Source organism: Lycium ferocissimum, chromosome 5 (genome assembly GCF_029784015.1).
Source record: "Lycium ferocissimum isolate CSIRO_LF1 chromosome 5, AGI_CSIRO_Lferr_CH_V1, whole genome shotgun sequence".
Classification (NCBI taxonomy): Eukaryota; Viridiplantae; Streptophyta; class Magnoliopsida; order Solanales; family Solanaceae; genus Lycium; species Lycium ferocissimum.
Window position 1 is genome coordinate 16,720,320 of NC_081346.1, and position 11,881 is coordinate 16,732,200.

At 39.2% G+C, this 11,881-nt stretch overlaps 1 protein-coding gene across 1 annotated transcript; it reads left to right on the top strand.

Annotated features, from left to right (window-relative positions):
* The first annotated feature begins 256 nt into the window (after window positions 1–256).
* Window positions 257–11,605, top strand: LOC132056244 (uncharacterized). The gene is made up of 11 exons (XM_059448345.1): window positions 257–372; window positions 1,197–1,274; window positions 3,044–3,919; window positions 5,183–5,268; window positions 5,349–5,818; window positions 5,958–6,452; window positions 6,582–7,377; window positions 7,499–7,726; window positions 7,820–7,944; window positions 8,081–8,463; window positions 10,115–11,605. Exons 2-11 carry the CDS (start codon window positions 1,227–1,229, stop codon window positions 11,378–11,380), a joined length of 4,773 nt encoding a protein of 1,590 aa, XP_059304328.1. The 5' UTR covers window positions 257–372; window positions 1,197–1,226; the 3' UTR covers window positions 11,381–11,605.
* The last annotated feature ends 276 nt before the right edge of the window (window positions 11,606–11,881 follow it).

Sequence of the window (11,881 nt, forward strand, 5' to 3'; positions counted from 1 at the left end):
TAAAAGAGAGTGCAAAATAAGAATTGATTTTACTGTATCCATGATAACCAGATTATTCCTCCTCTTTAAAAAGAGATAATAATAAAAGAAAAGAAAAAGAGAACATGTGGTACCAATAATATATTATCACATGCTCCATAGTCCATAGCAATAAAATTGTACAAGTAATCTTACCCATCACACGGTATATATAGAAGTAGCGTGGTCCGTGGTGTGTTCCTTGCTGGTAAGAAAGAAAAATAACAAATCACTGTGTGTCTGTGTGTACGCCGCAAGCCAGAGGGAAATAAAGGCGCAAGTGCGTGTTGTAACTGTTCACGGAACAAAATAACACGTCAATTTGCTCATTCAAACACTCAAGTAAATTACTACGTACGTACTTTTTCTGTTCATCTTATAAATAAAAATAAAAATACACATAGATTGTAATTGTACTAGTATTTTTATCTTGTTTTACAGAATCGCCCTTTACAACTATCATAATTAACATTTGCCAACCACATATATATTTTTTTTCCTTAGAGGAGAGAGAGAGTATACAGATAATAAGCATTTGGATTTATTTGGGGGTTTTCTTTCAATTGCATGCGTTGAATTGTTGAGATATAACTAATTACGCTAAATGGCGAATGTTTAATCGATCATCGTTACCTTGTCGGCGATGTCTAAACACAAGGAACGAACTATCAATGACTTATACAATGTGACTTTCACTCTTTCCCAACCAAAGGCACGTCTTTTTTTATTTATTTTGTTTTGTTTTGTTTTAATCTTAAATTCAATTAGGGTTTTTTTTTGCCTTTGTATCCTATCAATTCATTAGTAGATAGCTTCAATTGATGCGTTTATTTTTCAATTGAATCGTGTGTCAATCAAAAGTTTCGATTTTTTTTTTTCCTTTTTCAATTGGAATCAGTATGGAACGGCGTCGTTTGTGGATAAATTTCAATGTTGATTTGTTCCTGATACTTATTTGAAGACGATTGTTTACTTCTGTCAAGGTTAGGGTTTCTAATTAATCAAAAATGTAATTTTTTCCTTAATTTATTAATTTTGCTTAGCGATGTTGTGGGATTTGTTCAGTTCAGGTTATGTTATTGAAGTGCTACACGATCTATTTGCTGTACTGTTGTTTTCCTAGATTTTTGGAATATGCTGTTTGGCTGTAACTGATAGTGTTTTTAATACATTTTTAGATTACGCCTTTGTTGAGAGGAAACCATCGGATGCAAGGGCCGTTTGATGAATCTATTTGTAACTTCCAGACGAATACGGTGAGACTACAGGGTAATTTACGTGCTTTGTGCTCATTCTGTTGACTCATTATTCTTTTCCGTTAACGTGATGTATATTCACTGTCCTATTTGTGTCTATTAGTTTGTCTCAGAAATAGATGTAAACTGCGAGTTTTAGCTCTTTTTTTATCATGGAGCGGTAACCTGTTTGATGGTGTGTTCTTTCCCTGCCGAAGATTTTATATTTTCATATTTAGGAGAAGGCTGGACAATACTTTTTTGTTGTTGTTGTCAATTACTAGTTTGTCCAGTATTGTTAATTTTATGCTACGTTAGCTTGTTCTCCAATTTTATTAATACTGTTGTTTCTTTTACTTTGGTATCTGTGCTATTTTATTGTCGTTATGTTTCTTTCTTCAGTATTTCATCGTAGCTTTTTACTCGTGCATTTTTTTCCCAACCTGTTCCGAAACATGATTTTTCTTGAGCCGAGGGTCTACCGGAAACAACTTCTCTAGCCCACAAAGTTAGGGGTAAGGTCTGTCACCTCACCCTCCCCAGACCCCCACTTGTGAGACTACACCGTGTATGTTGTTGTCGTTTTATTGTTCAGTTTGTCTCGGAAATAGATGTAACTGCGGGTTTTAGTTCTTTTTTATCATGGAGCAGTAACCTGTTTGATGGTCTATTCTTTCCCTGCTGAAGATTTTATATCTCCATAATTAGGAGAAGGCTGGACACTATTTCTTTGTTGTTGGATACTTCTGATAAGTAGATAGTCGTTTTCTACTTGCTTCCAACATTCCCCTGTATGTTCAAAACATTGTTTAAGTACACTTGGTTGGCTTTCCAGAAAATTTCTTGTTTTCAGTGGAGAGCATTGCCATTTCTTGGGTTGTAATGGCATCATTGATAATTACTAGCTGTTAACAACTTAGCAGAAATGTATAATGTGGTGCAAGTAGAATGTGTCTGGTTGTTCTAGCTTTTGTCATCATTTTATAATGGAAGGATGTCAGAATCCTTTTCCTGTCCTTGGTAACAGAGTATCTACAAGATTTTTAGGATGTGAAGGGCTATCGTTTTTGATAAAGAAAATGTGAAGGACATCTTATTCTTTATCCAGTTATATTTAGGAAAAAAATAGTTTTTTTTAACAGTACTTAGATTGTGAGATGTTATGATTTGTTAACAGGCACTTCCATAGTATGGTCGACTCAGCTTTTTACCGTCATCATAGTTGTAGGGAATCTTTTTGACTAGTGTTAAGAGGGATTTTTGAATGTGAAGAGCTAGCCCGTTCTTTATTCTATTCTACTCTAGAAAAAAGAAGGTTGCTATGTTACCTGTTTCACAAACAAAGAAAAAGAAAAGAAGGTTGCTAAGTGATCCTTTCCAATATATACCATATAAGATACCTGAGATGTTAAAGCTTGTCAGTAGGCCTTTTCCTAGTATGCTATTTTTGATAAGGACCTTTTCCTGGTATGCTTGACTCATCTTTTTGCCGTAAGGTAACTTTTTTATTTTAGTTAGGTTGCACTATTTTTTTTTTTTTGAGAAGCAAAGTAGAGTATATATATAGAAAAAAAGGAACAGCCTAGCACCGGCAGGTGCTAAGGCATTACAAGTGATAGAACTTCTTCTATACCAAAACAAAAAGAAGGAATCCTGCTTGGAATTCCTAAACTTGCAAACAATCAATAAAGTGTCACATACTATCTACATTCTTTATATCCGGTTGGTAGCCCTATTGTTGATTCCTCACTTAACCAAAACTCTTTTTTCAAATGTTTTATTGTGTTCAGGTGTCAACTGAAGTCAGTAAGGAATCGATTCTGTGTTCTCGGAATCAGAGTGTTGGTGGAAGACTAGTCTCTGGGACGTGTAACGTGTGTTCCACTCCTTGCTCATCTTGTATCCCCACTAGTCAAAGTCAAATGGAGTCAAAAGTTGATCAATTATCGGGGGGAAGCGGTATGATAAATAACTTAAGTTTCTCTGTCAATGACGTTTCATCTTCTAATAAGACTAGAAAATGTGAAATTAGACAGAGTAGTGAAATAAACAGCGCAATCCACACAAGTTCAAGTAACTTATCTGTCTCTGCAAACACTGAAGTTAAAGCAAATGCAAGGACTTCTGATGTTTCATCGGCTACTTCAGATGGTGCAGTGCTTGCGAAGTTAAAGGATCCCAAATCTCTTGAAGGCCTTGATGACAACATGTCATGTATCGTGAGAGGAGATGAAGCTAATAAATTGTCCAGCGTTGGTAAGATGAGTGGAGACAGATCAAGTCTTCAGTGTTCTTCTACTTCTAGTGGGAAGACTATAAATAATCAAACTTCTGCTGGATGTGTACACGTGAAAAATGAGGCTGATGATGGTACTCCAATTGGCCATAGTAGGCGGAATGAAAGTAGCGGGGAAGCAAATAATAAGGCACCTAGTGAGGCGACCTCTTCAAGAAATGCACATAGTACAGGAGACTATTTGGAAAATAACCATTCATCAGTAAAGAATGACGTGGCATCTGAAGCTTCTGATGATCTACCTGCTGATACTTGTCCCGAGAAGGATGATGAAAAGAGTGTTGGATCACCTGTTTCGTCTGATACAAAGGATGCTTTACAGTCTCATCAAATGGATGAGAGTGAGGATTCTGACATAGAGGAGCAAGATGTAAGTAAGAATGCTTTTACTATTCGCTCCTGGAATACTCATTCTTTTTCTTTTTGTTTGTTTTGTCCTCTAAGCTTGTCATTTGTCTCATCCCAATGGATCAATCCCGGGCAACATGATAAGAAACTGATAGTCAGTTGTGATTGGTTGCTTTTCTTTCTTTTCTTTGAGCCGAGGGTCTTTCGGAAACAGCCTCCCTACTTCCATGGTAGGGGAAGGTCTGTGTACACTCTACCCTCCCCAGACCCCACCTCGGGGGATTACACTGGGTATGTTGTTGTTGTTACTGTGTTTGCATGTGACTTCAGGTTACTACGACCTGACTTAGAAGCCTATGAGTGATTAGCATCTGGCATAGGAAATGTGAGAAATCTTATGTTTTCATGTCTTCAGGCACTGAAGAAGCCTACTAAACTTGTAGAATATGTGCACGCATTTGCATATATTCTTCCCATAATTAGCTCATACCTTATATTTAGTTGGTTGGACATGTCATGCCTGTCAAGGCGGAAGACTATTGAATGCTAAAGCATGACTTGTAAGGGGCATCATTCCTACTATGGGGTTTAGACAGTCCTAACTTGTTTACAGAAAATAGTTATTTCCGCTGGTAGAGCTAAATGCCAATATCAAATTCTATGGTTCTGTGCTGAATATGTTGGCACCTCACTCACTGAATGTTTGACAGGGGTTATTAGACCATTATAAAGAAAAAATTGTTGGGCAGAATTCAGAAAGCTAAATGAATAGCCGCACTTCAAATGGATGGTCAAATCGATCAACTTTTATATGGACATTAAAAAAAAAAAACAAAAAAAAAAAACAAGTGGCTCCTGATCTGTAACAACTGCTGCTTTGGCTCTTTATTTGTTTAGATCAGTCGTGCAGATTCTTTTTTGGTCTAAAAGGCGTGATAAATAAAGGTGTCATTGGAAATTCTTTTAGCAGGAAAATGTTTTGTCACTACTATTACCGATTGCAATGTATGAATTAGTGCCATGCATGTGAGTTATGTTTGCATCTTTGATTGAGGTACGCATTTCTCTTTTCTTGTGCATAGAAGTGATGTGTTTGACATGTCTTGTCTTTCTTGGAGAACTGTATGTAGCTTAGATCATGCAATCATGCTGCCTTATTATGTGGATTTTGTAGTTGTTCCTTCTTACTAGTTTGCGAGTTTAGTATTAGCTTGCAAGTTTGTATTGTACTACACACCTTTTTCCCCCTTTGAAATTGTCAGTGTGATTTCTTTGCCAATTACAGGTGAAAGTTTGTGATATATGTGGAGATGCTGGTCGGGAGGATTTACTTGCCATATGTTGCAAGTGTACAGATGGTGCAGAACATACGTAAGCCTCCAATTCATTTTATCTTCACATGGTCATTTGGTTCCTTGCGGTTGACGAGAATATTTGTTGTTTTATCCCAGTTATTGCATGCGAAAAATGTTACAAAAAGTTCCAGAGGGGGATTGGATGTGCGAGGAATGCAAATCTGACGAGGAAATGAAAAATCGGAAAGAAGTTAAATCTGTGAAGCTTGATGGAAATGGAAAAAGTTGTCCTACTGGTAAAATTGCTGTTGGAAATACAGGCCTCACCATAAAAACGGAATCAAAACCTTCTGATTTTGACGGTGACATAGTTTCTGATGCAAAAATTTCTGGCAAGAGGCGTATGGATGATACTGAAGTTTCTTCTGTGGCAAAGAAGCAGGCTCTTGAACCAATTTCGGGGTCACCCAAAACGCTGAGTCCCAACAGACTTCCTGCACTTTCTCGTGAAAGTTCATTTAAGAACCCAGATAAGGGGAAGTTAAGATCTGCAAATCAAATCTCCTCTGGAGGACTTTCTGTTCATGATACACCAGCTTGGGGGTCACGAACACAAACTTCTAGAGGTAATTTTATCGAAATTGGCCTGGATCTTATCTTCTCCACTTACTAAGAGATCCTCTGAATTGTCTGATGTTTTCTGCCACTTGATATGGCACACAGTATGCCGTAATCAATTAAGCTGAATTCTTTTTGTACCTGCAGGTACCTTTTCAAAGTCTAATTCTTTCAGTTCCCTGGCTGCAAAACGACAAGTGCAACTTGTCGATGAGGGCTTCCTGCCGAAGCAGAAATTGGTCAGAGAGTCTGTTGGTCTTGATGCGAAAGAGAGTTCTAGTCGATCAATGGGCAAATCTATGTCATTTAGATCGATAAACACAAGCCGCAACAATGTTTCTGAGTCAAAGGTTAAAATGTTATCCCCTAAGTTTTCCTCTGCTCAGGACAAAGGACAAATGTCGACAAAAGAACGAAATCAATTTGAAAGGAAGAATTCTTTTAGATCAGAGCGTTCTCCCAGCACTTCTGTTCCTTCTAGAACCGATCAAAGATCTGCATTTCGAGGTGACCCTTCTCCACTTTCTTCCTCAAGTAATATCCGTGATTCGAGGACAGGTCAGGTTGACAGCAAACCTGTGTCATTATTGAAATCTTCTGGTGCTGTTGCTCGTAGGACTCAGGATGTATCTGTTTATTCAGGTAGAGTGGCTTTGCGTTGATGTGCCTTCTGTATCTTTTTCCTTTTACTCATATTCTTTTCAGGGAGAGGTGGGGTTAAAGCCTTCTACATATTCATTTCATGATGCATTTTCTTTCTACATGAATCAGATGAAGCTAAGAAGCAGATATCACACACATCCATCTCCCCAGGAGCTCTTGCTGTCAATACAATTAGTAGCTCTGATCAGAGAACTGACCAGAGTAGCGCTAGGGATGATTCTTTGTCAAACTCTCATATCGCTGAGAGACCAACATCTAGCGCTGGTGAAGGTCTGTCAGATGAGCTGTCCCAACCGAGTGAGTCAAAAAATGTTGGTGAGAGAACAAAGGAGAGTTCTGGGAGACGCTTAAAACAAGCTGGAACTGGTAGTAAGTCACTCTTCTGCCAGAAGTGTAAAGGAAGTGGTCACTTGGCAGATAGTTGCACTGTTGAAGGGTCTGAATTATCCACTTCTGATGTTTCTGCTGTAAGAAATACTAGAGAGGCCCCAAATGGCACCAGCAATCTTAAAGCTGCAATTGAGGCTGCTATGCTAAGGAAGCCTGGAATATGCCGGAAGAATAGAGTTTTGGATCAATCTGATGATTTAGCTGTGTCAAACACAAATTCTGAAGCAACAGTGCAAGATCCACTATCTGGTTCAAGTAGCAGAAGAAATTTATCTGCCAATGAGGACGGCTATGGGGTGTCATCGAACTCAATGACTGGCTTTCATAAACAGGAAATCGGTAGCTTGGGGCAGCTGTCAGTGCCTCCTGCTGAAGCTCTTGCCGGAGCAGGGAACGCGTTCCCTATTCTTCCGTCTGACGAAAAGTCTTCACTTGTTGATTTACTTAGATATTCTCAAGCAGCAATGTTAATACTTTCGAGGACAGCAATTCCAGAGCATGAATATATATGGCAGTATGATGTCCGACTTTATCTTCTTTGTTTAGTTTTTTCTCCCTTACGACTTATGATTGGTTGCAGTTGTGAGATTTTATTGCATTTCAGAAGCAGTTGTTTATGCTTACTTTTTGTTCAGGGGTGCTTTTGAGGTTCAGAAGAGTGGGAGAACTCTTGACTGTGATGGAATTCAGGCTCATTTATCAAGTTGTGCATCACCCAATGTTGTTGACACAGTAAACAAATTTCCTCAAAGGGTCCTCTTTAATGAGGTATCACGATTGAGCACTTGGCCAATTCAATTTCAGGAGTATGGTGTTAAAGAAGATAATATTGCGCTGTTCTTTTTTGCTAAAGATATTGGGAGGTAACTGTTCCACTTAAACTTTCTTGCTTTCAGTAAATTGGTATTGTTTATTTTTTTTCAATCTGAAACTAATGGTAATATAAAATGTTTCAGCTACGAGAGGTGCTATAAAACTTTGGTGGAGAATATGATTAGGAATGACACGGCTCTCAAAGCTAATCTTCAAGGTGTCGAACTTCTGATATTCCCATCTAACCAACTTCCTGAAAAATCTCAACGTAAGGATGACACATTTGATGAGATACTTTCTTGAATTTGATATATGTTGAGGTGCTCTGGAAGATACTTGATGCAAAATGAGATGGAGAAACTTTGCCCTTGTTTTTTATTGTTCTGTTCATGCTGTTTATGCAGGGTGGAATATGATGTTCTTCCTATGGGGTGTCTTTAGAGTAAAGAAGGCAAGCTGCATGCAACATATGCAAGCAGCTGGAAAGCCATCTCTTGCACCTCAAGATATTCCAAAGTCAGTCGTGTCTTTTCCAGAAAATGTACGTTGCCTCAGGCCTGTAGACAATGTTACAAGTGCTAACGTTTCCATGGATGGTGAGGTAATTGCTTCAAAGGAGTCTGGTTGCCCATTAGTTAATGGAAATGTTGATTCGAAAGCGTCCCAAGTATGCAAAGGTGACTCTGCAGACACAAATGTGGAGCATCTGGAGCGTAGCTCCATGTCTACTGTACCATCCAGCCACATGAATTCTGCCCTAGAGAGGAGACAATTTGGCATTTTCCAGGTGCTGTTTAACTTCATCATGTTTGCATAGAGAGCTTCACCAATTGTTGTTCAATTGCTCAGTGTTGTAATAGTTTCATCTTAGAGCAAATTTGATTAGTTGTTTCCTACTTATTGCCTTTTGAATGCGGTACAGTTTCCAAATAGGTGGTGGTGCATTCGTATTTACCTTCTACTTCTATCTGGGATGTTCTTTTTAGTAGGTACATGTGAACAAGGAGGTTGTGCTCCGTTATAGGAGAAAATTTGATAGGAGAAGTGAGAGAGCAAGGAGTTTCCAAGGCAATAAAGTAGAAAATTTGCTACTTTAATCTAAGATTTGACAAAGAGTCTGTGTTTGGATCCGGAACTCATATATTCACACACACACTGCCCTAGAGTGCCTCCCTCACTCAAAAAAAGAAAAATAAGTAAATACATGCTGAGAGAGTCCAATGCTGCTTGAGTTCCTTTTGCGACTTTAATATGTTGTCTGCTTGAATGCTTTTACTGACTTGCTATTTCAATGCTTATTGTGCTTTTAGTTGTTAAGGTCATGCAAATCCGGGTTTTTGCTTTTGAACTGGTGACCTACAAACAAATCCTAGTCAACTTGAGTTCTTTAGTCTGTATGGAACATGTCTGATATCAACTTAAAGTCCAAATGCGGGCCCGGTTCTGGCATTGTTGCTTTAGAATGGTGTCATATGACATGATTTCAGAGTTTTTATCTTTTCTTTTAGGTTTGCCATTTCTGGCTAGTATCATTCCTGTCTTTTTTTTTTTTTTTTTTTTTTTGGGGGGGGGTGTATGGATCATTCAAAGCACTTGAGTGATTTGACTTGATAACTAATTATGCCGATCCTTATATGGATCACAACATTTTCTAATGAGTGCATTCTCATTATGTCCCAAAACAGTGTAATTAGCTTTAGGCAAACCACTGGAGAGTCTCTTGCTCAATCTTTTATTTTGTTGTCTTACTTCATGGGGAGAAGATCTCTGACTTCTATTTGTTTACACTTGGGATATAGTGTGGTTGTGCTATGTGCTATTAAATCCATATCACTCATTTGTTGCTCACATCAAATGCTCGAAATTGGAACAGGTAATTGGCTATTATTTCAGACTTTGCAGTTGTCCTGATTCTCTTAGATCTTGGCAGAGCATTTGTCTTGTTATTCACAAATGTTTCTTCTGCTTCTTTTTCTTTGTAGTGAGTGTGTGAGCTCAAATTTCTTATTATCAAAGTCATGTCTAATTTATCCTTTATGCTGCAGTTATATGGGTTTTATTTTTGTCTCAATACCTTTTGGCTGAGTGACCGGTCCAAAAACCTTAGGACTCTTTTGGGTCCACGACCCTGGTCATCACATATACTTGGGGACCACAAGCGGGGCCATATTCACTGTTTCGTGTTGCTCACTCAATTTTTTTAAGAATTCCAGCTACTTGATTTATTGCCTTTACCTAATGGGATCAACTCATGGTTGACCCAAGTTTGCAACCAGTGGGGCTTGGGTTTTTTTTTGGGGGGGGGGGGTGGTCCCTGTTTTTTTCCCTCCCTTGAATGATGTCTCCGGAGAATTTCCCCTTACTCTCTGTTGCTTAAACACTAATTTATTTACATTGCTGCAGCATGTTCCTAATGCACATCATTAACTCTCTTTTAGGTCGGTGATACTGTACGTGAATGCAAAGCGGAAGTGCAAAGTAGTTTTACTCCAGCTGCCAATACTTCGTCATATCTTAGTACAAGTGAACCAGTGCCAATGGAATGTGGTTCTTTACTTGATAGACAGAAGCCATTTGGTTCTGTTGATGAAGCTGCAGGTCATATGCCGGAGAAAGCTTCTGTGGGCAGCACGGGGAAGGGCTTTAGTAGCACAAATGGTAGGAAATTTGAGATAAATCTGGAAGATGAGTATAAGGATGAAGAGGCATCTGAAACAAGTGGAAGTGCAACTACTGAACCAACAGGGAAGGCGCTCAATAGTGATGTGCTGAACCACCTGAAACGTCCACGTTCTGTTGAGACCGTGATGCATTCTGCTAACTCTGGAGTTAATCAGGCAACTCGAAGTTTTAATGATCATGACATTCTAGTTGAAAGGGCACACTACGACAAAAAATTGAAGACTAGTATTGGTGGATCTTATGGTAACAGCGAGCAAACTAGTTGTTCCAGCGATGATCTGTTGTCACGGATGCATGGTTCCTCTTATGGACCCTATCTTCCGGATACTGGGTATGATGAAGCTCTGAGTAAAGCAGCTATCCCGGAGTGGTCGGGGAGTGCAGCAAGATATTTCTTCCCTGTTGATCCAAATCCTGTTAAGACTAGCTCAACCCCTTGGCAAATGCGTCATCCAGACAATGATCGGCTTAGTGATAGAGTCCCAAATCTTGAGCTAGCATTAGGTGGTGAGTCAAGTTTGCTGACCCAGGGAATCCCACCCTTTTTAGTTGGGAAAGTAGACAAGAAAATCAGTCAGGACCAAGGTGGTGAGACACATTTGCTGACTCAGGGAATCCCGCCCTTTTTAGTTGGGAAAGTAGACAAGAAAATCATTCAGGACCAAGGTGGCGGCGAGATACATTCGCTGACTCCGGGAATACCACCCTTTTTAGTTGGGAAGGTAGACAAAAAAGTCAATCAGGGCCAAGGTGGCGAGACACATTCGCTGACTCCGGGTATACCACCCTTTTTAGTTGGGAAAGCAGACAAGAAAGTCAGTCAGGACCATTCTTCAGCGAAGGAAGAAGCTGGAGTGGAGGAGGTGGAGGATGTCTCTGCTTCTCTCTCGCTTTCTCTTTCCTTTCCTTTCCCAGATAAGGAACAGCAGAAAGGGTCTGTTTCACAAACTGAGCAGGCAATACCTGAAACAAGACGCAGTAATACGTTTCCTCTCTTCTTTCGGGGACTGGGCAACAAGTAGGGCGAGATTGCCAATAACGGTGTACATTAATAGTTTATTCACATGGACGCGGTAGGTTTACAGCATGTTCATAAGGATACAGGGTTATAATTTTGCTAGGTGTTTGCAGTCGGTTACTTTTTTTTAGCTTGCAAGTGCAGAGTGGCGGCCCTTTTGTATATATAAAGAGAATATCAGCCGTTATTGGGCTCTGGTACCATAGAAAAATTAACTTTTACCGCGTTAGTTTTTCTCCTTTTAAATATGAGTGATCCCTCAGTGATCTCCTCCTCTTTTTATGAATAAACGCAGTTTCTGGATGGTGGAAAGCCATTCTGATGACAATTTCACCAAATGTGCAAGTAGCACATATACCAACTTTGGCCACTAGTGTGGTTTCCTGAGAGTTAACCACTCTAATATCTACATGGGCGTATTTACTGTTTGAATCAATTCAAGATCATGAGTATTCCCATCCATACAAATATTCTCATTTTTGGTTCATCTAATTTTAAATGTCTA